Source organism: Leucoraja erinacea, chromosome 12 (genome assembly GCF_028641065.1).
Source record: "Leucoraja erinacea ecotype New England chromosome 12, Leri_hhj_1, whole genome shotgun sequence".
Taxonomy (NCBI): domain Eukaryota; kingdom Metazoa; phylum Chordata; class Chondrichthyes; order Rajiformes; family Rajidae; genus Leucoraja; species Leucoraja erinaceus.
The window spans coordinates 1075640-1101640 of NC_073388.1; the positions used below are offsets into that span (position 1 = coordinate 1075640).

Below are 26001 nucleotides of genomic sequence, written 5' to 3' on the forward strand. Positions count from 1 at the left end.
GCCATTCAATGTGATCATGGCTGATCATCCCCAATCAGTACCCCGTTCCTGCCTTCTCCCCACATCTCCTGACTCCGCTATCTTCAAGAGCCCTATCTAGCTCTCTCTTGAAAGAGAGGGTAGTCGAGGCAGGTTTGTCCATAGCCCATGGGGTGTCCTCTGTGGAGGACTTCCAAAGTCAGGGGGGCGGCAACAGATCGAAGCAGCAAGATCCCACACTCATCTCCCCCAAAGAAATGGCCACTTATGGTGAGTCAATCTAAGGATCAGCAATGGACCAGCACACTTGGGAGAATGTCTTCCACTCAATACCCCCACAGACCCCCCCTCTCCCCTTCCTATGCTCCTCCACATGACCCGGCCGCCACTCCCCTCCTTCACTCCCCCTCTCCCCCTCATATCCCTTCCCCCCCTCCCTACTCTTCCCCACCTCTCCCCTTCCATCCCATCTCCTCCTTCACCCCTCTACACCACTTCTCCCACTCCCCTCCCCCTCTCTGTTTCGCTGCCACTCTCCCTCCCCTCCCCCCCCCCCCCCCAATCTCCCATTCTGCCCCCTTCTCTCACTCCTCCCCACTTCATAACAAGAGGAGTTGAGTTTAGGAGCAAAGACGTCCTTCTGCAGTTGTACAGAGCCCTATCGAGACCACACCTGGAGTATTGTGTGCAGTGTTGGTCCCCTAATTTGAGGAAGGACATTCTTGCTATTGAGGGATTGCAGGGATGGCGGGGCTGTCATATGCTGAGAGAATGGAGCAGCTGGGCTTGTACACTGGAATTTAGAAGGATGAGAGAGTATCTCATTGAAACATATAAGATTGTTAAGGGCTTGGACACACTAGAGGCAGGAAACATGTTCCCGATGTTGGGGGAGTTCAGAACCAGGGGCCACACAGTTTAAGAATAAGGAGTAAGCCATTTAGAACGGAGACGAGGAAACACTTTTTCTCACAGAGTGGTGAGTCTGTGGAATTATCTGCCTCAGAGGGCGGTGGAGGCCGGATCTCTGGATGCTTTCAAGAGAGAGCTAGATAGAGCTCTTAAAGACAGCGGAGTCAGGGGATATGGGGAGAAGGCAGGAACGGGGTACTGATTGTGGATGATCAGCCATGATCACATTGAATGGCGGTGCTGGCTCGGAGGGCCGAATGGCCTACTCGTGCACCTATTGTCTATCAGACACCGCTCCCCTTCCTAGTCTTCCCCACTTCATACCCCTGCCCCTTCCAAGCTCTTCTCCCTCTCCCCCCTTTCTACCCCACTCCCCTTTTCATCCCATCTCCTCCTTCACCCACATCACCCCTCTCCATCTCTTCTTCCCACTCTCCTTCCCTCCCCTCTCTGTTTCGCTCCCACTCTCTCCTCCCCCCTCCCCCTCCCCGCCCCCTCTCTCTCCCTCCCCTCTCCCTCCCCTCCTCTTTCTGTCACCTCTTCCCTCCCTCCCGAATCTTCTTGCCCCCTCTTTTCCCGCTCCCCCCACTTCTCTCCTCCCTCCACTCCTCCCCGTCCCTCCCCTCCCTGGGCGGGGCAGCTGAGGGCGTCTCCAGCGGGGCCGCGCCGTCCATCCCCGGCGCTGGAGATGGCGGAGGTGCGGAGATTCACCAAGCGGCTCAGCAAACCCGGCACGGCCGCCGAGCTCCGGCAGAGCGCATCCGAGGCTGTCCGTCACTCGCTGCCGACGGTGAGTGTGTCCGTCCCGTCCCGGCCCGTCCCGGCCCCAGACCTAGACCCCAGACCTAGTCCCGGCCCCGCTCCCCACGCACTTGTTCGCTGCCCGCACCCCGGGCTTGTGAGAGACGCTCCGTCACTCAGTGTATCCGTCTCTTTTGTTCTTCCTTGTCTTTGTGTGTCTCTCTCTGTGTCACTGTGCGTGTCTCTCTATGTGTCCCTGTGTGTGCGTGTCCCTTGTCTGTGTGTGTCTGTGTGTGTGTCCCTGTGGGTCTCTCTGTGTCCCTGTGTGTGTCTGTGTCCCTGTGTGTGTCTGTGTCCCTGTGTGTGTGTGTATCCCTGTGTGTGTCTGTGTCCCTGTGTGTGTCTGTGTCCCTGTGTGTGTCTATGTCCCTGTGTGTGTCAGTGTCCCTGCCCTCGTGTGTCTGTGTCCCTTGTCTGTGTGCCTGTCTGTATCCCTGGCCTTGTGTGTACGTGTGTGTGTGTCCGTGTGTATATCTGTGTGCGCCTGTCCACCCGTCTCTTTTGTGTGTGTGTGTGTGTGTCCCTAAAGCATCGGGCGAGTCACTGTCTGTCTGTGATTCCCCCCCGAGAAAGGACAGCGGTGATTCTCACATCTTCTAACGGGAAGTATGACATCCGGTGAAGTTCCCGTTAACGTTTGCGATTTTGCACCTGGACTGACTAGTTTGCGATTATGCTTTAGAAACCAAATGTGTCTGAAATGCAAGGTCGTGTGTGTGTGTGTGTGTGTGTGTCAGTGTCTATCTATCTGTCTCAGTGTGTGTGTCAGTGTGTACATCCGGCAACTGAGAGGCAGGGGAGGGGAGGGGAGACATTCTGAGCAGCGGTTCTTCAGAAAGTGTACGGAAACGTGCGAGTGCTTTCAAAATCTAATTTTCAATGCATTAACCTTCTGGAGACATGCTGTAGAGAGAGAGCAAACAAAACACAAAGTGCAGGATGAACACTGTGGGTCAGGCAGCATCTGTGGTGGGTAATGGACAGATATAGTTCCTAATCATGACAAGGCTCTGAGTTCTTCCAGCAATTTGTATTTTGCTCAATACTCCAGCATTTGGTGGAGTTCCTTGTACTCCAGCTTGTTACAGAGGGATATTCCAACACCTGTTTTACTGCAGTTTGTTTCACACTGTTCCATAATGACATTGTCTATTAAAACAATGTGGACTAATGTTGGTGAGGCTGCACTTGTAGAACTGTGTTCAGTTTTAGTCACCCTGCTGCAGGAAATATCCCTGGACTGACTTGTCTCACCGTCCTCATTTACATTTTTATCTCTGTTTGCTTTGTGGTTATCTACTATGATGAAATAACGGCTCGACTGGGCGTGTGTTCAATGGAACTTAGAAGGATGAGAGGGAATCTTATAGAAATATATCAAATTCTTAAAGGATTGGACAGGCTAGATGCAGGAAAAAATGTTCCCCATGTTGGGGGAGTACAGAACCAGGGGTCACAGTTTAAGAATAAGGGGTCGGCCATTTAGGACTGAGATGAGGAACAACATTTTCACCCAGAGATTTGTGAATCTGTGGAATTCTCTGCCACATTAAGCAGTGGTGGCCAGTTCACTGGATGTTTTCATGAGAGAGTTAGATTTAGCTCTTAGGGCTAAAGGAATCAAGGGCTATGGGGAAAAAGCAGGAACAGGGTACTGATTTTAGATGATCTGCCATGATCATATTGAATGGCGGTACTGGCTCGAATGGCTGAATGGCCTACTCCAGCACCTATTTTTATATATTTCTCCGAGCTAACAATGATCTATTCTGCATGTTCCTTGATCTACACCCCCTTTTCACACCTTAGAAACATAGAAAAATAGGTGCAGGAGTAGGCCATTCGGCCCTTCGAGCCAGCACCGCCATTCAATGTGATCCTACACTTCCTTATCTCTGTATCTCCCCCTCCCCTGACTCGGTCTGAAGAAGGGTCTTGACCCGAAACATCACCCATTCCTTCTCTCCAGTGTTGCTGCCTGTCTCTCTGAGGTACTCCAGCATTTTGTGCCTATCCTGGCAGGAAATATCCCCTTAAGCTGGAATGAGTGCAGTGAAGAAATGAGTTTGAGTCTAGTTTACCAAGGAGCAGTGTGTGTCACGAGAATGTTGCCAGGGCCTGAGCTACAGGGAGAAGTCAGGCAGGCCAGGACTTTATTCCTTAGAGCACAGGAGGCTGAGGGGTGATACAGCAGTGTATAAAATCATGAGGGGAATAGATAGAGTGAGTCACAGACACTTTCTTCCAGTGTAGGGGAACCAAGAGGTAGAGGACATGGGTGTTGGGTGAGAGGGGAAGGATTTAATAGGAACCTGAGGGGCAACTTTTCATACAGAGTGTAGTGGGTTTATGGAATGGGCTGCTAGAGAAGGCAGGTACTATAACAACTTTTAAAGATATTTGGACAGTTATGTATGTAGTTAGGAAACATTTACAATGATATAAGCCAAACACGGGCAATGGGACTAGCGTAGATGGAGCATTTTTGTCGGCATGGAGGAGTTGGAGTAAAGGGCCTGTTTCTGGGCTCTGACTGCATGCCTCAGTTAAACTGCTGAGGCCATATATAGACACTGCATTAAGCTAATGATAAATCAGAGGAACCTCTCCAGGGAGATGAACATTAGTTCTATGTCTGACAAAAACTCAGGCTGGTCAATATATTTTCCATTTACATTAGCGATCTTTCAAACTTAAAGAACTTAGAAGTAATTGGCAGCACTTTAAAAATGCCCTTATTATGGTATGTGGCCAGTCGATGAATCTGTTCTAATCAGGGAATGTGTCTGAGTTGTGGAGGTGATGGGTGTGAATGCCGACCACAGATTGCCTGCATAGTATGGCGTTAGTTTACAGCCAGTGTTTGCCTGCTGGACGATTCTCACCTGGGACCCACTCACCTGCTCCTGGCCCATCCCCGTGTCTGGCCTCTGGTGACCCCCTGCCATTCGTGCCTTCTGTTGAGACGGGACATCCCAAGACTGGTTGCAGACAAGGTTTGGGAACGTTGTCACACTTCAGTTCAGTTTCTTGTCACATGTACCGAGGTACAGTGTGCGCTAACCAACACGGGTTTCGGCCCGAAACGTCACCTATTTCCTTCGCTCCATAGATGCTGCTGCACCCGCTGAGTTTCTCCAGCATTTTTGTGTACCTTCGATTTTCCAGCATCTGCAGTTCCTTCTTGAACACATGATTACAATCGAGCCTTTTACAGTGTACAGATACATGATAAGGGATTAATGTTTTGTGCAAGGTAAAGCCAGCAAAGTCCGATCAAAGATAGTCCAGGTGTCACCAGTGAGGTAGATAGTAGTTCAGCACTGCTCTCTGGTTGTGGTAGGATGCTTCAGTTGCCTGATAACAGCTGGGAAGAAACTGTCCCTGAATCTGTAGGTGGACAAAAATGCTGGAGAGGGTGAGGCAGCATCTATGGAGCGAAGGAATAGGTGACGTTTCCGGTTGCGACCCTTCTTTAGACTGAATCTGGAGGTGTGCGTTTCACACTTCTGTACCTTTTGCCCAATGGGAGAGGGGGGAAGAGGGAGTGTGAGAGTGTGGTCACTGCTTAATGTGGCCGTCAACATGCAGGGCAAGGTCTTATGGCCCAGCAACATGCTGATGACCAGGTGATGTCTAGAACAGGACAGCACAGCAACAGGCCCTTCAGCCCACAATGACTATCATGCCAAGACCAACTATTATAGACAATAGGTGCAGGAGTAGGCCATTCGACCCTTTGAGCCAGAACCACCATTCAAATTGATCATGGCTAATCAGTACTCCGTTCCTGCCTTCTCCCCATATCGCTTGACTCTGTTATCTTTAAGAGTTCTATCTAACTCTCTCTTCAAAGCATCCAGAGAATTGGTCTCCACTGCCTTTTGAGGCAGAGAATTCCACAGGTTCACAACTCTCTGGTTGAAAACGTTTTTCCTCATCTGCCTGTACATTACACCTATCCCTGTATTTACTGCATATCCGTGTGCCTGACTAAAGTCTCTTAAACACCACTGTCATATCTACACCACCCCCAGCAGCGTGTTCCATGCACTCACCACTCCCTGTGTACAAGAAAAATTGATCCGGATATCTCCTATAAATGTTGCCCCTCTCACTATAACACTTTGCTCTCTAGTATTTTAGTTTCCCATCCTGTTAAAAAGGTTCAGACTGTCTACCCTCTCTCTGCCTCTTATAATTTTATATAAATCTTATCCGGTCTCCCTGCAATCTCTGTCATTCCAGAAAAGGCAGTCCAGGTCTATCCAGCCTCTCGTTGGAGCTAACACCCCCTAATCCAGGCATAATTGTGGGGAACCTCCTTTGCACCCTCTCTAAAGCCTCCACATCCTTCCTGTCCAGTTGCTCCGTGGGTCTGGGCAAACATTGCAGGTGCTTCATGCACCGTGTTATTTGTGCAGCCAGATGAGAGGATGGGTGAATCTTTAGATTAACGGATGATGTGAAGGATAGTACTCGCGATAGATTAGATCTCCCGTACAATGTCTGGGGTAGCACGGTGGTGTAGTGGGTAAAGCTCCTGCCTTACAACGCCAGAGACTACGGGTGCTGTCTGTAAGGAGTTTGCACGTTCTCCCCGTGACTGCATGGGTTTTCTCCGGGTGCTCCAGGGTTAATCCCACATCCCACAGACTGAGCAGGTTTGCAAGTTAATTAGCCCTCTGTACATTGTCCATGGTGTGCAGGCATAGAACTAGTGTACGGGGTGATCGGTGGTCAGTGTGGACTCAGTGGGCTGAAGGGCCTGTTCTCCCTAAACTAAACTGGATTTTACTAGCAGTCTGGACTTCCCGTAGTGCCGCAGGTAGAGTTGCTTCCTCTCGGCTTCAGCAACCCTGGTTCGATCCTGACCTTGGGCAATGTCGGCGGAAATTGCACGCTCTTTATGATTGCACAGTTCAGTTTCCTCCCCCGACCCAAAGACGCGGGTTAATTGTCCTCCGTACATTGATTGCCTCCACTGTGTCAGTGAGTGATGAGAGAATCAGGGGGGTTTAATATCAGGTGAACTGAGGCCAGAACAATGAACCCGAAACGTCACCTATTATTCCCTCCAGATGTGCTGCCTGACCCGCTGAGTTACTCCAGCATTTTATGTGTCTATATTCAATACAAACCAGCATCTGCAGTTCCTTCCTACACAATGCAAACTTTACCTGCAGCAGGTCTGGAGGTGAGGGAAAGTGTTGGGGTAAAGACTTGTAGTATGAGCAAGTACAGGATGAAGAGGCTGATGAGTACAAAGCTAGGAGACTGTTTTTGGAAGAACTGAGAATTTGGTCTGTAATTGAAACCCAGGACAGAACAGGATTTGGTCAGAAAATGCAAACTCTCGCCATGCCTGTGGATAAAATCCCATGTCCTTCGAGCAAGCAAAGACTTTTGTAGTTCTATTAGCCTAGTGACTATAGACCAGTGAGCCTAACATCTGTGGTAGGCAAATTACTGGAGAGTTTTCGGAGGAATCGTCAGTGTGCTTTTGTATCTGGCAGGTCGTGTGTCAAATGAATCGGAGTCTTTCGAAGAAGTTGCCATACAGGTGATGAGGGAAAATTCATTGCCACAGAAGGCTGTGGAGGCCAAGCCAGTGGACATATTTAAGACAGATACAGATAGATTCTTGATGAGTACTAGTGTCAGAGGGTATGGGGAGAAGGCAGGAGAATGGGGTTAGGAGGGAGAGATAGATCAGCCATGATTGAAATAGACTTGATGGGCCGAATGTCTTAATTCTACTCCTGTGACTTTTGACCTTCTGAAGCAGAGGGTGATGGTGGAGGCTTGTGTTTTGGACTGGAGGCCTGTGACGGGTGTGCCTCAGCGTTCAGTGCTGGGCCCATTGTTGTTTGTGGTTTATAACAACTATGTGGATGAGAATGTACATCATGGTTACTAAGTTTGCAGATGACACTGAAGTGGGGTGGCATCGTAGATAGTGAAGATGATTAGTAAACATTTCAACGTGATCGTGACCTGTTGGGCAAATGGGCTGGTTAACGGAGAAGTCCGAAGTGTTACATTTTGGGAAGTCAACCCAGGGCAGAACATTCACAGTGAATGGTAGGGATTTGAGGAGTGTTGTAGAGCAGAGGGATCTAGGAGTGCAGGTACATAGTTCCTTGAAAGTGGCATGCACAGGCTTTCGGTAAATTGGTCTTCATCAGCCAGGGTAAAGTTGGGATCAGTTGTAGAAGAGGTTGGTGAGGCCACATTTGGAGGATTGTGTTCAGTTTGGTCATCCTACCACAGACAGGTAAGATGTTTAAGATGATCATGGATGATCAGCCATGATCAAATTGAAAGGCGGTGCAGGCTCGAAGGGCCAAATATCCTACTCCTGCACCTATTTTCTATGTTGCTATGTTTCTAAGAAGGAACTGCAGATGCTGGAAAATGGAAGGTAGACAAAAAATGCTGGAGAAACTCAGCGAGTGAGGCAGCATCTATGGAGCAAAGGGAATAGGTGATGTTTCGGGTCGAGACCCTTCTTCAGACTGATGTGGGGGGGGGGGGGGGGGAGAAGAAAGGGAGAGACGGAGGCAGTGGGCTGTGGGAGAGCTGGGAAGGGGAGGGGAAAGAGGGACAAAGCAAGGACTACCTGAAATTGGAGGAGGTAATGTTCATATTGCTGGGGTGTATTCTACCAGCTATTCCTGGGGCTCCTCCATGGCCAGTGTGAGGCCCACCACAAATTGGAGGAGCAGCACCTCATATTTTGTTTGGGTAGTTTATGCCCCAGGGGTATGAACATTGACTTCTCCAATTTCAGGTAGTCCTAGCTTTGTCCCTCTTTCCCCTCCCCTTCCCAGCTCTCCCTCAGCCCACTGTCTCCACCTCTTCCTTTCTTCCCCCCCCCCCCTCCCCACATCAGTCTGAAGAAAGGTCTCGACCCGAAACGTCACCTATTCCTTCGCTCCCTAGATGCTGCCTCACCCCGCTGAGTTTCTCCAGCATTTCTGTCTACAGTAGGAAAGATGTTGCTTAGTTGAATAGAGTACAGAGAAGATTTATGAGGATGTTGCCAAGACTTGAAGCCCCAAGCTACAGGGTGAGGTTGGGCGGGCTAGGGTTTTATTCCTTCGAGCGCAGGAGGATGAAGGGTACAAGATCATGAGGGGATTAGACGAGTAGATTTAGAATAAAGGGGAGGCCATTTAAGACGGAGGTGAGAAAAAACTTTTTCACCCAGAGAGTTGTGAATTTATGGAATTCCCTGCCACAGAAGTCTCTGGATGGATTTAAGAGAGAGTTAGATAGAGCTCTTGGGGCTAGTGGAGTCAAGGGATATGATCATGCTCACACCCATGATCGCAATGAATGGTGGTGCAGGCTCGAAGGGCAGAATGGCCTCCTCCTGCACCTATTTTCTATGTTTCTATGTGTGTAGACGGGGTGAATGCACAATGTCTTTTACCCATGGAAGGGGAATCAAGAACAAGAGGATGAGGGGGCAACTTTGTCACACAGGGGGTGTTGGGTATATGGAAGGAGCTGGAAATAGATATCGACATTTAAAAAACATTTGGAGGGCCACATGCGTAGGAAAGGTTTGGAGGATTTGTGCTGTATGCCTCTGACTGTATAAAAATATGAATGTGGAGCATTTCTGTATTAAGGCCCCCATCAGGAAGCACACAGTGACTGCCAGATCCCTTTATTTTTTAAGTTATTGTGGATTTTGGACTGAAACTATTTTTCCTGTTTAAACTTGTGACCCTTGGTGACGTAAATATGGCTTTGATTTGAACTGAGGACTCGTGGCAGTGGGCACTGACTGAGTTGCGTGAATGCTCGGGGAGGCTAATTGGCCTTGAGCATTTTGATTTTAGTTTTTGCATAAGAGCCCCTATTGAGAGGGCTCTAGTTGGCTGCGTTGTCCTCTGGACATGGATGGAGTTGGGTCTCGGCAGCCGGGCAGCTGCTGTGTGGGATGAGACAGAAGGTGCTGATGTGTACAACAGATGTCGGTGTGCTGATAGCTTGTGCAGATGTGCCCAGGATCAGTTTAGCTGGGAACACATCTGTTGTACATTATGCTGGATATGGCTCAGAATGCCTTCAGATTTCTCACAATTCCTGGTCGTCAGTGATCAGGGGTTTACTCAGGACTTGATGAAACGCTGAAGTTTTATTTTGGCTTCTGATTTTGCCTCTAGGTATTCCAGCTATTTTTTATAATGGGTTAGGACTTGTTTACTGCCGGGTTAGATGCTGCCTGTTGGCACATTAGCACAGCAGGTAGGGCTGCTGCCTCACAATGCCAAAGACCCATGTTCGATCCTGACCTCGGGTGCTGTCTGTGTGGAGTTTGCACGTTCTCTCAGTGACCACCTGGATTGGCCCCGGTTTCTTCCCACCTACCAAAGACGTGCGGGTTTGTAGGTTAATCGCCCCTCTGTAACTTGCCCCTGGTGTGTCGTGAGTGGATGAGAAAATGGGATATCGCAGAACTCGTGTGAATGGGTGATCGATGGTTGGCATGGACTCGGTGGGCTGAAGGGCCTGATTCCATGCCTTATCTGTAATCTGTAGCCAGGGCACTAACAGCGAGAGCATTTTACACCCACTCTGCCCCCCGCAGTGTAACAGGTATCGGCCTCTGTGGGCCGACATGTAGTACTGGTTGCTGCACAATGACCTCTCCAGACGGACTTTATTTTGCTTTCAACTGAGCTTCACGAAGGATGCCCCTGGACTGATGGAGAAAGCACTTGTCCTGTTTCCTTGATCATCGTTACGTTTTTGCACATTCGTTTGTTCTATATCTCTCTATAGCACTGTCTGCATCTCTCGTTTCCCTCTCCCCCGACTCTCAGTCTGAAGGAGGGTCTCGACCTGAAACGTCACCCATTCCTTCTCTCCAGAGATGCTGCCTGTCTCGCTGCATTACTCCAGCTTTGTGTGTCTACTGCTTATTAACGACGTGGCTTCCTGGGTTTCCATGTGGCCAGGGATGACAGGGCTGCGAATCCGTGTCCTGAGGGAGGGAGGGATAGAATGATGGATGGGTTTGAGCAGCGTATTTGATCGAGAGTAACCCGATAACTCTGCACTCAAAATGAATAGCAAACAGCCTGCTCCTGGCTTAGGGGGAAAAACGAGGAGAGAATTACGTTGTGGTGGTCGTGCCAAAGGTGGTTCTGAAACTGCTGGCTCTGATAATCCTCTTCAGTTTTGGTAACGTTAGCGTGAACTGTCTGGCTGATGTGTGTACGTGGAGAGTAAGAGGAAGAGTCTGTGTTGGTGCCGAGACACTGCTGGCAGGAGCAGCCTCTTACTCTCCGCAGTTTAGCTTGTCGTCGCGTGGACCAAAGCTTTTCACGGTACCTTGGTGAAACTAAACTGAGGGGAGGATGCGACTGTTGGCTGCAACCACATGGACTGTAAGATGATCTCCGCCTCGCAGTTTGCAGCGAGTCGATTGTGGTGAGGAGCAGCAGGAGCAGGGGGGGTTAATGCATCATCTCTTGACCTCTGCAACCAAGCTGAGGTCAGGGAGATCAGCTTCACAATTAGTCTCTTGTCTTAGGTTGCAAGAAATCGCCTGGGACTCTTGCAGCTCCAGGTCTCCTGCTCTCCTGTGGCCCTCCCTGAGGATCAGGGGTGACTTGTCCCCTCTGTGGGGTCTGACGTGGCTCCACAGGAGGTGGGGGGGGGGGGGGGGAGGGTTGGTGAATGGCCCGTCACTTACCCAGGGCTTCTGCACCCATGACACACGGCCCCGAGGTATCAGCATCTTCTCCACTTGGCGTTGTTAGAAACATAGACAATAGGTGCAGGAGTAGGCCATTCAGCCCTTCGAGCCTGCACCGCCATTCAATATGATCATGGCTGATCATCCAACTCAGTATCCCGTACCTGCCTTCTCTCCATACCCCCTGATCCCCTTAGCCACAAGAACCACATCTAACTCCCTCTTAAATATAGCCAATGAACTGTGGCCTCAACTACTTTCTGTGGCAGAGAATTCCACAGGGATTTTACCAGGGATCTGTCAATGACCACCACATTGATGCAGAGTGCTGGAGTATCTCAGCGGGTCAGGCAGCATCTGTGGAGAATATGGATAGGTGACATTTCACAGAGTGCTGGAGTAACTCAGCGGGTCAGGCAGCATCTGTGGAGAATATGGATAGGTGACTTGTCATATTGGGAACCTGCTTCAGTCAATAAGGTTCCACACATGAAACGTTAGCAATCTATGTTCTCCACAGATGCTGCTTGACCCACTGAGTTACTCCAGCACTTTATTTGTTTTGGTACATCAGCATCTGTAGTTTCTTGTGTCAACCTCATTCATATAACACCCGGGATATAACTATATAACCATATAACAACTACAGCACGGAAACAGGCCATCTCGACCCTTCTAGTCCGTGCCGAACACGTATTCTCCCCTAGTCCCATACACCTGCGAAATGAAACACAAACACCTTTACTTTGTCAGAATACTGAGGAAACTCGGCATGTCTCCAGTGAGTTTGACAAACGGTTGCAGATGCACCATAGGAACACACTGCTGGGTTACATCACAGCTTGGTTTGGGAACAGCTCTGCCCAAGACCACAAAAGATTGCAGAGTGCTGTAAATGTCCCCAGTCTATCACATAGACCAGACTCCCACCATCGACTCCACCAACATATGACATTGCTTCAGGAAAGCAACCGACATAATCAAAGACATCCCACCCCGGTCATTCCTCCTTCTCCCTGCCCCCTGTTGGGCAAAAGGTACAGAAGCTTGAAAAGTTTCTGAACGGCCCTTCCATAAGCTGGGGTACTGTCCGATTCACCTCTACCCCATTGTGGACATTGGACTTTGTCTCTGGAACTGATGCACTACAATGCTGAGAACTATATTCTGTACCACAAGAAAGGGAGTTTGTGGAGTGTCTCAGTGATGGATTCTTACAGCAGCTGCTACTGGAGCCTACCAGGGAGAAGGCAATTCTGGATTTAGCGTTGTATAATGAACCGGATTTGATAAGGGAACTCAAGGTGAAGGAGCCATTAGGAGGTAGTGACCATAATATGATAAGTTTTAATCTACAATTTGACTGGGAGAAGGGAAAATTGGAAGGGTTAGTATTACAGTTGAACAAAGGGGACTATGGAGCCATGAGGGAGGAGCTGGCCAAAGTTGACTGGAAAGTGACACTAGCAGGGATGACAGTGGAACAACAATGGAAGGTGTGTCTAGGAATAATACAGAAGGTGCAGGATCAGTTCATTCCACAGAGGAAGAAAGATTCCATGGGGAGTAAGGGGCGACCGTGGCTGACAGGGGAAGTCAAGGACAGTATAAAAATGAAAGAGAAGAGGTATAACATAAAGATGAGCGGGAATCCAGAGGATTGGGAATCTTTTAAGGAGCAACAGAAGATAACTAAAAAGACAATACGGGAAGAAAAGCTGAGGTACGAAGGCAAGCCAGCTTCTTTAGGTATGTTGAGGGTAAAACATTAGTTAAGACAAATGTGGGTCGCTTGATATCAGAAACAGGTGAATTTATTATGGGGAACAAGGAAATGGCAGATGAGTCTCCTTGGTGAAGACTTTGGATCTGTCTTCACCAAGGAAGGCACAAATAATTTCCCAGGTGTACTAGTGGCCAGAGGATCTGGGGTGATGGGGAACTGAAGGAAATTCACATTAGGCAGGAAATGGTGTTGAGTAGACTGATGGGACTGAAGGCTGATAAACCCCCAGGGCCTGATGGTCTGCATCCCAGGGTACTTAAGGAGGTGGCTCTAGAAATCGTGGATGCATTGGTGATAATTTTCCAATGTTCTATATACTCAGGATCAGTTCCTGTGAATTGGAGGGCAGCTAATGTTATCCCACTTTTTAAGAAAGGCGGGAGAGAGAAAACAGGGAATTATAGACCAGTTAGCCTGACATCGGTGGTGGGGAAGATGCTGGAGTCAATTATAAAAGATGAGATAGCCGCACATTTGGATATCAGTAACAGGATCAGTCCGAGTCAGCATGGATTTACGAAGGGGAAATCATGCTTGACTAATCTTCTGGAGTTTTGTGATGATGTAACTCGGAAAATGGACAAGGGAGAACCAGTGGATGTAGTGTACCTGGACTTTCAGAAAGCATTTGTTAATGTCCCACATAGGAGATTAGTGGGCAAAATGAGGGCACATGGTATTGGGGGTAGAGTGCTGACATGGATAGAAAATTGGTTGGCAGACAGGAAACAAAGAGTAAGGATTAATGGGTCCCTTTCAGAATGGCAGGCAGTGACTAGTGGGGTACCGCAAAGCTCAGTGCTGGGACCACAGCTAATTACAATATACATCAATGATTTAGATGGTGGGATTAAAAGTAACATCAGCAAATTTGCAAATGACACAAAGCTGTGTGGCAGTGTGAAATGTGAGTAGGATGCTATGAGGATGCAGGGTGACTTGGACAGTTTGGGTCAGTGGGCAGATGCAGTTTAATGTGGATAAATGTGAGGTTATCCACTTTGGTGGAAAATGGGAGGTACAACAAGATCTGGGTGTCCTTGTTCATCAGTCACTGAAAGTAAACATGCAGGTACAGCAGGCAGTGAAGAAAGCTAATGGCATGTTGGCTTTCATAACAAGAGGAGTTGAATATAGGAGCAATGTCCTTCTGAAGTTGTGCAAGGCCTTGGTGAGACCACACCTGGAGTATTGTGTGCAGTTTTGGTCTCCAAATATGAGGAAGGACATTCTTGCCATTGAGGGAGTGCAGCGTAGGTTTACAAGGTTAATTCCTGGGATGGCGGGATTGATATATGTTGAAAGAATGGAGCGGCTGGGCTTGTGTACTCTGGAATGTAGAAGGATGAGAGGATATCTCATTGAAACATATAAGATCACTAAGGGAATGGACACGCTAGAGGCAGGAAACATGTTCCCTATGTTGTGTGAGTCCAGAACCAGGGGCCACAATTTAAGAATAAGTGGTAGGCCATTTAGAATGGAGATCAGGAAAAACATTATCACCCAGAGAGTTGTGAATCTGTGGAATTCTCTGCCTCAGAAGGCAGTGGAGGCCGGTTCTCTGGATGCTTTTAAGAGAGTGTTAGATAGAGCTCTTAAAGATAGCGGAATCAGGGGATATGGGGAGAAGGCAGGAATGGGGTGCTGAGTGTGGATGATCAGCCATGATCACGTTGAATGTGTGTGCTGACTCGAAGGGCCGAATGGCCTCCTCCTGCACCTGTTGTCTATTGTTAACACCATCGTTCACTTATTTCCTGCCTTTGGAAAGTTTCCTTCGAGTTCACTCGGGCGACTCTGCAGTGTGCTGAACACTACCTGCCATGATGCCTGTCCTATCGAACCTGCCTTCACCACTTCCGCTGGAAGCTCATTCCACACAACCACCACTCTCTGAGTAAAGAAGTTCCCCCTCATGTTACCCCTAAACTTCTGTCCCTTAATTCTGAAGTCACGTCACACAAGTCATACAAGTGACTGAGGGGAGAATGGTTTACAAATACCTTACTGTGACTTCGAATGAGGAGCCAACTTTTATAGTCTAGTTTAGTCTGGTTTATTGTCACGTGTATCGAGGTACAGTGAAAAGCTTTTGTTGCGTGCTGACCAGTCTGCGGAAAGACAATGAGACAAGGCAAGGGACAAGAGACATATATTGTCACATGTACCAACTGGTACAGTCAAATTTGTGGTCACCCTACAGCCATATGAAAAAAAGAGCACAGAACACAGATAGTCTTTAACATGGACATCCCCACACACAGCGGAATCAAAGTTTCCCACTGTGAGGGAAGGCTCCAAAGTTCAGTCATCCAATGCATAATTACAAGTTTTACTCTCCTAATTTGTGGAAGGACATCCTTGTGATTGAGGCAGTGCAGCGTAGGTTCACGAGATTGATCCCTTGGATGGTGGGACTGTCATATGAGGAAAGACTGAAAAGACTAGGCTTGCATTCACTGGAGTTTAGAAGGATGAGGGGATATCTTATAGAAACATATAAAATTATAAAAAGACTGGACAAGCTAGATGCAGGAAACATTTTCCCAATGTTGGGCGAGTCCAGAACCAGGGGCCACAGTCTTGGAATAAAGGGGAGCTCATTTAAGACTGAGGTGAGAAAAAACTTTTCCACCCATAGAGAGTGAATTTATGGAATTCCCTGCCACAGAGGGCAGTGGAGACCAAGTCACTGGATGGATTTAAGAGAGAGTTAGATAGAGCTTTAGGGGCTAGTGGAGTCAAGGGATATGGGGAGAAGGCAGGCACGGGTTATTGATGGGGGACGATCAGCCATGATCACAATGAATGGCGGTGCTGGCTCGAAATGCCGAATGGCCTCATCCTGCAACTATTTTCTATGTTTCAGTTTCTATGTTTCTAATCGAGCCGTTCACAGAGTATAGATACAATAAGGCAATAATGTTTAGTGCAACGTAAAGCCAGTGAAGTCTGATCAAAGATAGCCTGAGGGTCACCGATTCAGGACTGCTCTCGAGTTGTATCAGGATGATTCAGTTGCCGGATAATAGCTGGGAAGAAACTGTCCCTGAATCTGGAGGTGTGTGTGTGTTTGCCCACCTTCCCTGTACGTTTTCCCTTGGGGTGAATGTGCTTTTTGTAATGGTTAGTAATGACTTTTGATGTCACACTCACATCCGTACACACTAACATTGCGTACAGTTTTGGTCTCCTAATCTGAGGAAAGACATTCTTGTCATAGAGGGAGTACAGAGAAGGTTCACCAGACTGATTCCTGGGATGGCAGGACTTTCATATGAAGAAAGACTGGATAGGCTCGGCTTGTACTCGCTAGAATTCAGAAGATTGAGGGGGGATCTTATAGAAACTTACAAAATTCTTAAGGGGTTGGACAGGCTAGATGCAGGAAGATTATTCTCGATGTTGGGGAAGTCCAGAACTAGGGGTCACAGTTTAAGGATAAGAGGGAAGTCTTTTAGGACCGAGATGAGAAAATCATTTTTTACACAGAGAGTGGTGAATCTGTGGAATTCTCTGCCACAGAAGGTAGTTGAGGCCAGTTCATTGGCTATATTTAAGAGGGAGTTAGAAGTGGCCCTTGTGGCTAAAGGGATCAGGGGGTATGGAAAGAAGGCAGGGATGGGATACTGAGTTTGGATGATCAGCCATGATCATATCATAGAAACATAGAAACATAGAAATTAGGTGCAGGAGTAGGCCATTTCGCCCTTCGAGCCTGCACCGCCATTCAATATGATCATGGCTGATCATCCAACTCAGTATCCCGTACCTGCCTTCTCTCCATACCCTCTGATCCCCTTAGTCACAAGGGCCACATCTAACTCCCTCTTAAATATAGCCAATGAACTCGCCTCGACGACCCTCTGCAGCAGAGAGTTCCAGAGACTCACCACTCTCTGTGTGAATAAAGTTCTTCTCATCTCGGTTTTAAAGGATTTCCCCCTTATCCTTAAGCTGTGACCCCTTGTCCTGGACTTCCCCAACATCGGGAGCAATCTTCCTGCATCTAGCCTGTCCCACCCCTTAAGAATTTTGTAAGTTTCTATAAGATCCCCTCTCAATCTCCTAAATTCTAGAAAGTATAAACCAAGTCTATCCAGTCTTTCTACATAAGACAGTCCTGACATCCCAGGAATCAGTCTGGTGAACCTTCTCTGCACTCCCTCTATGGCAATAATGTCCTTCCTCAGATTTGGACACCAAAACTGTACGCAATACTCCTGGTGTGGTCTCACCAAGACCCTATACAACTGCAGTAGAACCTCCCTGCTCCTATACTCAAATCCTTTTGCAATGAAATATCGAATGGCGGTGCTGGCTCGAAGGGTCGAATGGCCTATTCCTGCACATATTTTCTATGTTTCTATCCACAAGAATGTTACCTCTTCTCTCATTGTAATCAATATCCCTGAGTGGAACTGAGTGTGTGTATGGAATGAGCTGCCGGAGGAGGTGGTTGAGGCAGGGACTAGACTGATACATGGACAGAATGGGTAGAGGGATTTGGGCCAAATGCAGGCAGGTGGGACATGTTGGTTGGTGTGGGCAAGTCGGAACGAAGGGCCTGTTTCCGCATTGTATGACTGTATGATAATATCCTTGACATTGCTATTACTAATCCTACCATAAATTATTTTGTTTGATATAAAACACTTTGCAAGAGGTTATTAATGGAAGAATCCTTAATTGGAAGTCCATGGTAGTTAATGCTGTCTCAGCAAAAGAAACCTGGTGATTATGAAATGGATTTGGACCTCATTTAGAATCTTGCTCCAAGCTAACTAAAGAAAGGCCAGTAACACCTGTACCTAGATCTACGTCCATTCTCAGGTGTGTGTACCTGCCCACCATGGTAAATTCTCACCTGCCCCCCCCCCCCCCCCCCCCCCCCCTTGTGTTGCCACTCTTATTCCTCCCCTTCACTCAGGTGGGAGGGTGGTTTTAGTTTCATAAGTTCACAAGTGATAGGAGCAGAATTAGGCCATTCGGCCCATCAAGTCTACACCACCATTCAATCATGGCTGATCTATCTCTCCCTCTCAACCTCATTCTCTTCCCTTCTCCCTATAACCTCTGTCACCTGTGCTAATCAAGAATCTATCTGTTCCTGCCTTAAATATCCCTTGACTTGGCCTCTACTGAATTCCACAGATTCACCACCCTCCAATGTAAACACTTTGGTCAACGAGAGTTGTTTTTTAAATGTGCTATAGAAATAAAAGTGACTTGACTTGACCCTCGGACTAAAGAAATTCCTCCTCATCACCTTCCTAAAATTATGTGGCGATGGCCTCTAGTTCAAGACTCTCCCATGAGTGGAAACATCCTCTCCACATCCACTCTATCCAAGCCTTTCACTATTCGGTAAGTTTTAATGAGGTGCCCGCTCATCCTTCTAAACTCCAGCGAGTACAAGCCCAGTGCCGTCAAACACTCATATGGTAACCCACTCATTACAGGAATCATTCTCATAAACCTCCTCTGGACCCTCTCCAGAGCCAGGTCACCCTTCCACAGATCTGGGGCCCAAAACTGCTCCTTAAACTGTGGTGTGAGCAGCGCCTTCTGGGGCCTCAGCATTACATCCCTGTTTTTGTATTCTAGTCCTCTCAAAATAACTGCTAGCATTGCGATTGCCTTCCTTACCACCAATTCAACGCAGTTTTCATTGGGTTAACAGAAGCGAGCAAGACTTCCACTTTCACTTCAATCAGAGCACGAGATCTGTTGATGAGAATTCATTCCCAGTGACTAATGCCCACAACTACCTTCATGTTGAGGCGTGTTCCTTACATAAACTAACCAGGTAGTGTCAAGGCCTCTGTAACTCTGCTTCATAAACTGCAGGCTCTGTCCCATCTTCCATCTCCTTGTCAGACTCGTATAGATGTTGTGGGAGTAATTTCCCAGGTGGAGAGTCTGGACATTGGGAACTCGGTCTCAACACGTAGCCGGGTACTTGAGGCTGACATGAGGGGTTCCTTCTCTCTGAGTGATGTGGGCTTCACCTGGGATGACCTGGGGAGATGGACAGAGATTTGGGCTGAAGGGGAAACAAGAGACGCTGAGATCTACAGGAATGTGCAGGAAGGAACTGCAGATGCTGGTTTAAACCGAAGATAGACACAAAATGCTGGAGTAACTCTGCGGGACAGGCAGCGTCTCTGGAGAGAACGAATGGATGACGTTTCGGGTCAGTAGGGTCTCGACCCGAGACATCACCCATTCCTTCTCTCCAGAAATGCTGCCTGCCACGCTGAGTTACTCCAGCATTTTGTGTTTATCTGAGCTACAGGAACATTGGAGTTGAGTCAATGATCAGATCAGCTGTGAGATGAGGCCAAACGTTTTCACCCAGAGAGTTGTGGATCTGTGGAATTCTCTGCCACACAAGGCAGTGGAGGCCAATTCACTGGATGTTTTCACGAGAGAGTTAGATTTAGCTCTTGGGGCTAATGAAATCAAGCCTTGTGGGGAGAAAGCAGGAACGGGATACTGATTTTGGATGATCAGCCATGATCATATTGAATGGCAATGCTGGCTCGAAGGGCTGAATGGCCTACTCCTGCACCTATTGTCTACGTTTCTATGGGTCTTGGTGAAATGTGGAGCAGACTGGAGCGGATAGCTCACATTCTCCTGCCCCTCCCTAAAACATCCTTCCTTGACCAAGTGCCGGCAGTCCCAAGAGCATTTGGCAGCTTTCTCCTGCTGTACATTTTGTTGGGTTGTGGCATTGACAAATGTATTGGGATTGGTGCCAAATAAATAAAATGGAAAAACACATGAAGGGCAACAGCTTCCATCTACAACCTGGCAAAATGGGGAAAACCTTTCTCAGGAGAGCTATCAACATGAATTAATCACAGCAGATAATGGAGATGGAAATACAGCTGACCAAAATCTTGTTAAAATTTACCTCTGGCCACTTTTAGATTCGTTTAGAGATACTGCGCGGAGAGGGGCCCTTCGGCCCATCTAGTTCGCTCCGAGCAGCGATGCCTGCACATTAACTATCCAGCACACACACACACACACACACACACACACACACACACACACACACACACACACACACACACACACACACACACACACACACACACACACACACACACGGGACAATTTTACATTTTATACCAATTGACCTATTGTCTTTGGAGTGTGGGAGGGAAACCAAGATCTCGGAGAAAACCCATGCGGTCATGGGAAGAACGTACAAATTCTGTACAGACAGCACCAGTAGTCAGGATCGAACCCGGGTCCCTGGCACCATAAGGCAGCAACTCTACCGCTGCGCCACCGTGCCACCATTTAGCCAGTAGAACAATGAATCTTTTGCCTCCAACATCAAAGGGCTGGAGCGAGGAGGGGGGGGAATTGTTTTGTTGCTCAAGAAAGAACTGCAGATGCTGGAAAATCGAAGGTAGACAAAAGTGCTGGAGAAACTCAGCGGGTGCGGCAGCATCTATGGAGTGAAGGAAATAGGCAAAGTTTCGAGCAGAAACCCTTGTTTTGGTGCAATGGGGTCAGCATGGGTTCGATGGGCCGAATGAGCTCTGGCCTTCTGGGATGTATTAATAAACATGTAAGGGCTTAGGGAGGGATTTCTGGAGCTTAGTGTTTGCAAGCACAAGAGACGCAGCTGCCAGCCACGGAGTGGGAGAGATTACGGAGTCGAGGATCTGCTCCTGAATGACTTTCAAAACAAGGAAAGAATGTTAATATTTAGGCGGTGTTTATCCAGGAGTAGTGTGGGCTCGCTGGCACAGAGGGATGGGTGAGGTCAAGATGATGCTTGTTTGTGAAGAGACAGAATGAGGCAGATCCACGCTGAGAAAAATGTGTGGGTGTGAGCGGGGCATTGGAGTTAAATATTCTTCACTCTTCCTTGTTCCCCCACCACCCCACAATATATATTATTCAACTAGGAGAAGATGCCTACACTACATAGTGTTTAACTAGGTCGGCATGGACCGCCGATCAGTCTGAAGAAGGGTTTCGGCCCGAAACGTTGCCTATTTCCTTCGCTCCATAGATGCTGCTGCACCCGCTGAGTTTCTCCAGCTTTTCTGTGTAACCTTCGGCATGGACATGTTGGGCCGAAGGGCCTGTTTCTCTGTTGTGTGATTCAAGATTCAAGAAAGTTTATTGTCATGCGTCCCTGTATAGGACAATGACATTCTTGCTTTGCTTCAGCACAACAGAACATAGTAGGCATTTACTACAGAACAGATCAGTGTGTCCATATACCATTATATAAATATATACACACATGAATAAATAAACTGATAAAGTGCAAATAACAGATAATGGGTTATTAATAATCAGAGTTTTGTCCGAGCCAGTTTTAATTTTTTTTAAACGATACCAACGAACCTGCCTCCACCACTTCCACTGGAAGCTCATTCCACACCGCTACCACTCTCTGAGTAAAGAAGTTCCCCCTCATGTTACCCCTAAACTTCTGTCCCTTAATTCTGAAGTCATGTCCTGTTGTTTGAATCTTCCCTATTCTCAAAGGGAAAAGCTTGTCCACATGGTTCCATGACTCCATGGTTGATCTATTTTTCCATCCCAACCCCAATGACCAGTCATCTCCCCTGACACCTGTACCAATCAAGAATTTGTTATTCTGTGCCTTAAAAATATCTGTGACCCTGACTTCACTTTTCTTGAGCCAAGGGTTCTAATGGATTCTCAAAGCTCTCTTGGAAAATGGGAGGGGGCTGAAGACCCATCTGAGCCCATCCATCCCCCTCCCCAACCATCAGACCACCACCAAAGCCAGCGTCTGCCCACTATCCACCCTGTGCTCGCCGACTTACATTCATCACACGGCCTGGCTTTACAATGTAAACTTGTCCACATGATCTCTCCACTCTCTTCCACTGAAATATCCTCCTTCATTTATAACTCGGCACAGGTAGAGCTGCTACCTCAGCGCCAGAGACCCCAGTTTAATCCTGACCTTGGATGTTGTCTGTGTGGAGTTTGCATGTTCTCCCCCTGACTGTGTGGGTTTAATACCAGGTTTTGTCCCACACCCTAAAGACACGTGGGCTTGTAGGTTAATTGGCCTCTAAGTTGCCCCTAGTTTGTAGAGAGAGGATGGGAAAGTGGGATAGCATGGTCAGTGCGGACTCGGTGGGCCAAAGGGCCTGTTACTATAATGTATCCTTCAATGAACAACTAAAAACAAAATGCAGTTCTGTAGTCCACGTTGATCAGTGTATCTGGCACAGCTCCACCATCGCTGAACTCTACGTAGACTACTCTCAGTGAAGGGTTGTTTTCCACAGATTATCGAAGGTTGATTTGTGACGTTTATGGGTCTGTTGGGCTGCAACAAGCATGAAATGAATTGTTCTGCTGCATTGGAGAATGAAACCCTCTTGACTTTTGACTCTTAGACAATAGACAATAGGTGCAGGAGTAGGCCATTCGGCCCTTCGAGCCAGCACCGCCATTCAATGTGATCATGGCTGATCATCCCCAATCTGTACCCCGTTCCTGCCTTCTCCCCATATCCCCTGGCTCCACTATCGTTAAGAGCCCTATCTAGCTCTCTCTTGAAAGCATCCAGAGAACCGGCCTCCACCGCCCTCTGAGGCAGAGAATTCCACAGAGTCACCACTCTCTGAGAAAAAGTGTTTCCTCGTCTCCGTTCTAAATGACTTACCCCTTATTCTTAAACCATGGCCCCTGGTTCTGGACTCCCCCAACATCGGGAACATGTTTCCTGCCTCTAGCGTGTCCAAACCCTTAATAATCTTGTATGTTTCAATAAGATACCCTCTCATCCTTTTACGCAAACCTTGAGGTTTCACTGAAACGAGCTGCTTCTCTCATTCGAGCAGGGATCTCTTGGGTGGGTGAACTTCAATCCTAGCCATCCTGATATAGAAACATGGAAAATAGGTGCAGGAGTAGGCCATTTGGCCCTTCGAGCCTGCACCGCCATTCAATATGATCAAGGCTGATCATCCAACTCGGTATCCTGTACCTGTCTTCTCTCCATACCCCCTGATCCCTTTAGCCACAAGGGCCACATCTAACACTCTTAAATATAGCCAATGAACTGGCCTCAACTACCTTCTGTGGCAGAGAATTCCAGAGATTCAAAAAATGTTTTTCTCATCTCGGTCCCAAAAGATTTTCCCTTTATCCTTAAACTGTGACCCCTTGTTCTGGACTTCCCCAACATCGGGAACAATCTTCCTGCATCTAGCCTGTCCAACCCCTTAAGAATTTTGTAAGTTTCTATAAGGTCCCCCCTCAATTCTAAATTCTAGGGAGTACAAGCCGAGCCCATCCAGTCTTTCTTTATATGAAAGTCCTGACATCCCAGGAATCAGTCTGGTGAACCTTCTCTGTCATATTCTATGGCAAGAATGTCTTTCCTCAGATTAGGAGACCAAAACTGTACACAATACACCAGGTGTGGTCTCAACTGCAGTAGAACCTCCCTGCTCCTATACTCAAATCCTTTTGCTATGAATGCTAACATACCATTTGTTTTCTTCACTGCCTGCTGCGCCTGCATGCCTAATTTTAATGACTGGTGTACCATGACACCCAGGTCTTGTTGCATCTCCCCCTTTCCTAATCGGCCACCATTCAGATAAATCTACTTTCCTGTTTTTGCTACCAAAGTGGATAACCTCACATTTATCCACATTATACTGCATCTGCCATGCATTTGCCCACTCACCCAGCCTATCCAAGTCACCTTGCAGCCTCCTAGCATCCTCCTCACAGTTAACACTGCCCCCCCAGCTTCGTTTCATCTGCAAACTTGGAGATGTTGCATTCAATTCCCTTGTCCAAATCATTAATATATATTGTAAATAGCTGGGGTCCCAGCACTGAGCCTTGCGGTACCCCACTAGTCACTGCCTGCCATTGTGAAAAGGACCCGTTTACTCCTACTCTTTGCTTCCTGTCTGCCAGCCAGTTCTCTATCCACATCAATACTGAACCCCCAATACCGTGTGCTTTAAGTTTGTATACTAATCTCTTATGTGGGACCTTGTCGAAAGCCTTCTGAAAGTCCAGATATAACACAGCTGCTGGCTTGAACTCAGTTACACATTGTGTGTCAACTGGTGACTGTAGTCAGATACCTCAGCAGATGTGGGTGCGGTGATTTGATTTCAGAGGCTACAACATGTTGAAACCCTTTCATGCAGATCCAAGAAGATTCATAGTTGTCAGTTCTGATCAAAATAACATGCTCAGTGAACGTATCTGAAGCCCAGTTACCACGCTTTTTCACACTGTCATTTTTTGATTGATTAAAAATGACAGCACTGAAACCGGCCCTTCGGCCCACCGAGCCCGTGTCCACCATTGATCACCCGTACACACTAGTTCCCTGTTATCCCACTTCCTCATCCACTCCCTGCACACTAGGGGGGAATTTACAGAGGGCCGATTAACCTACAAACCCGCACGTCTTTGGAATGTGGGAGGAAACCGGAGGAAACGCACACGGTCGCAGGGAGAACGTGCAAACTCCACACAGACAGCACCTGAATTTTATAACACAAAAGCACATCCGAAGATCGGTGGGATTCTGATAATCGAATGCATCTTCTGCATTAGTGAATCTCTGTGGCCTTGTTGGGAAGGGGTTATTCCTCAGTGTTGTTAAGTTGATTTAATTTCATATCTTTGGACTTTATTTTGGCTGAGTAGCCACCGGCGAGGGCCAACTGGCAAAGGCCAGGTCCGCTGTAGATTTGGCTGGAGCTGCTCGCTGTCCTTGAGTCCTCCGTGTGTCGAGGGGGATCCAGATATTCCCCCCCGCCACGGGAGGCCCTGAATCCCTCTTCCTCCTTATCATCGCCCCAACTGCTTCCAGTCCAGCCTGACGGAGAGTATACGCTGACATCCTCTCAGGCAAACTGCAATGGGTACAGTGTGGTACGAATCCTGGTGCCAGCGAAGTTAAGGGCCTGTCCCACTTACGTGACTTTTTTGGCGACTGCCGGCACCCGTCATAGGTCGTTACTGATCGCCAAAAATGTTCAACGTGTTGAAAATCCAGCGGTGACCAGAACAAGGTACGACTCGGAGGGCGACTACTCACAACCGTACAGGCTTCACCCCGCGACATGTTGCCTGTACGGTCATGAGTCGTCTCCTCAGTCGCCCAAAGAGTCGTAGCATCTTTCTGATCACCGCTGGATTTTCAACATGTTGAACATTTTCGCCGACCTGCACCAGCCTATGACGGGTGCTGGTTTGTCATTTATACACCAGAAGAGCAATGTCTTCACCAAGTGAATGGTGACCCTGGAGGTGTTGTCCCACAGAAGATGGTGGAGGTCAGGCCATCAAACGCTTTACACACAGAGGAAGATATTGTTCTTAACGTTGGGGAAAGTATGGACTCCATTGTATTTGTGTGTAGTATTATCCAATCTGATTAGATACCATGCAAGACAAAGCATTGCTCTGTGCCTCAGTACACCTGACAACAAACATAAACTTGTAGCTCTTAGCAAAGATGTACAACTCCAGAAATGTGGAGTCTGAAATCCAGCAGTTTGCAGAACGATCCCGATTCCGTTCCCTCCATGGATGCTGCTTGACCGTTGAGTTCCTCCAACGCGTTGTGTTTTACTCAAGGGGCAGCACGGTGGCGCAGCGGTAGAGTTGCTGCCTCACAGCGCCAGGGACCCGGGTTCCATCCTGACTACAGGTGCTGTCTGTATGGAGTTTGCACGTTCTCCCCGTGACCTGCGTGGGTTTCTCCGGGAGCTCCGGTTTCCTCCCACACTACAAAGACGTG

General features: G+C 48.0%; 1 protein-coding gene across 1 annotated transcript in view; it reads left to right on the forward strand.

Annotated features, from left to right (window-relative positions):
* Nucleotides 1–1531: 1531 nt before the first annotated feature.
* Nucleotides 1532–26001, forward strand: part of LOC129701980 (dedicator of cytokinesis protein 11-like) — a 221125-nt gene continuing 196655 nt past the window's right edge. The window contains 1 exon segment of the mRNA XM_055643437.1: nucleotides 1532–1681. Coding sequence (XP_055499412.1) covers nucleotides 1580–1681 — 102 coding nt within the window. The 5' untranslated portion in view covers nucleotides 1532–1579.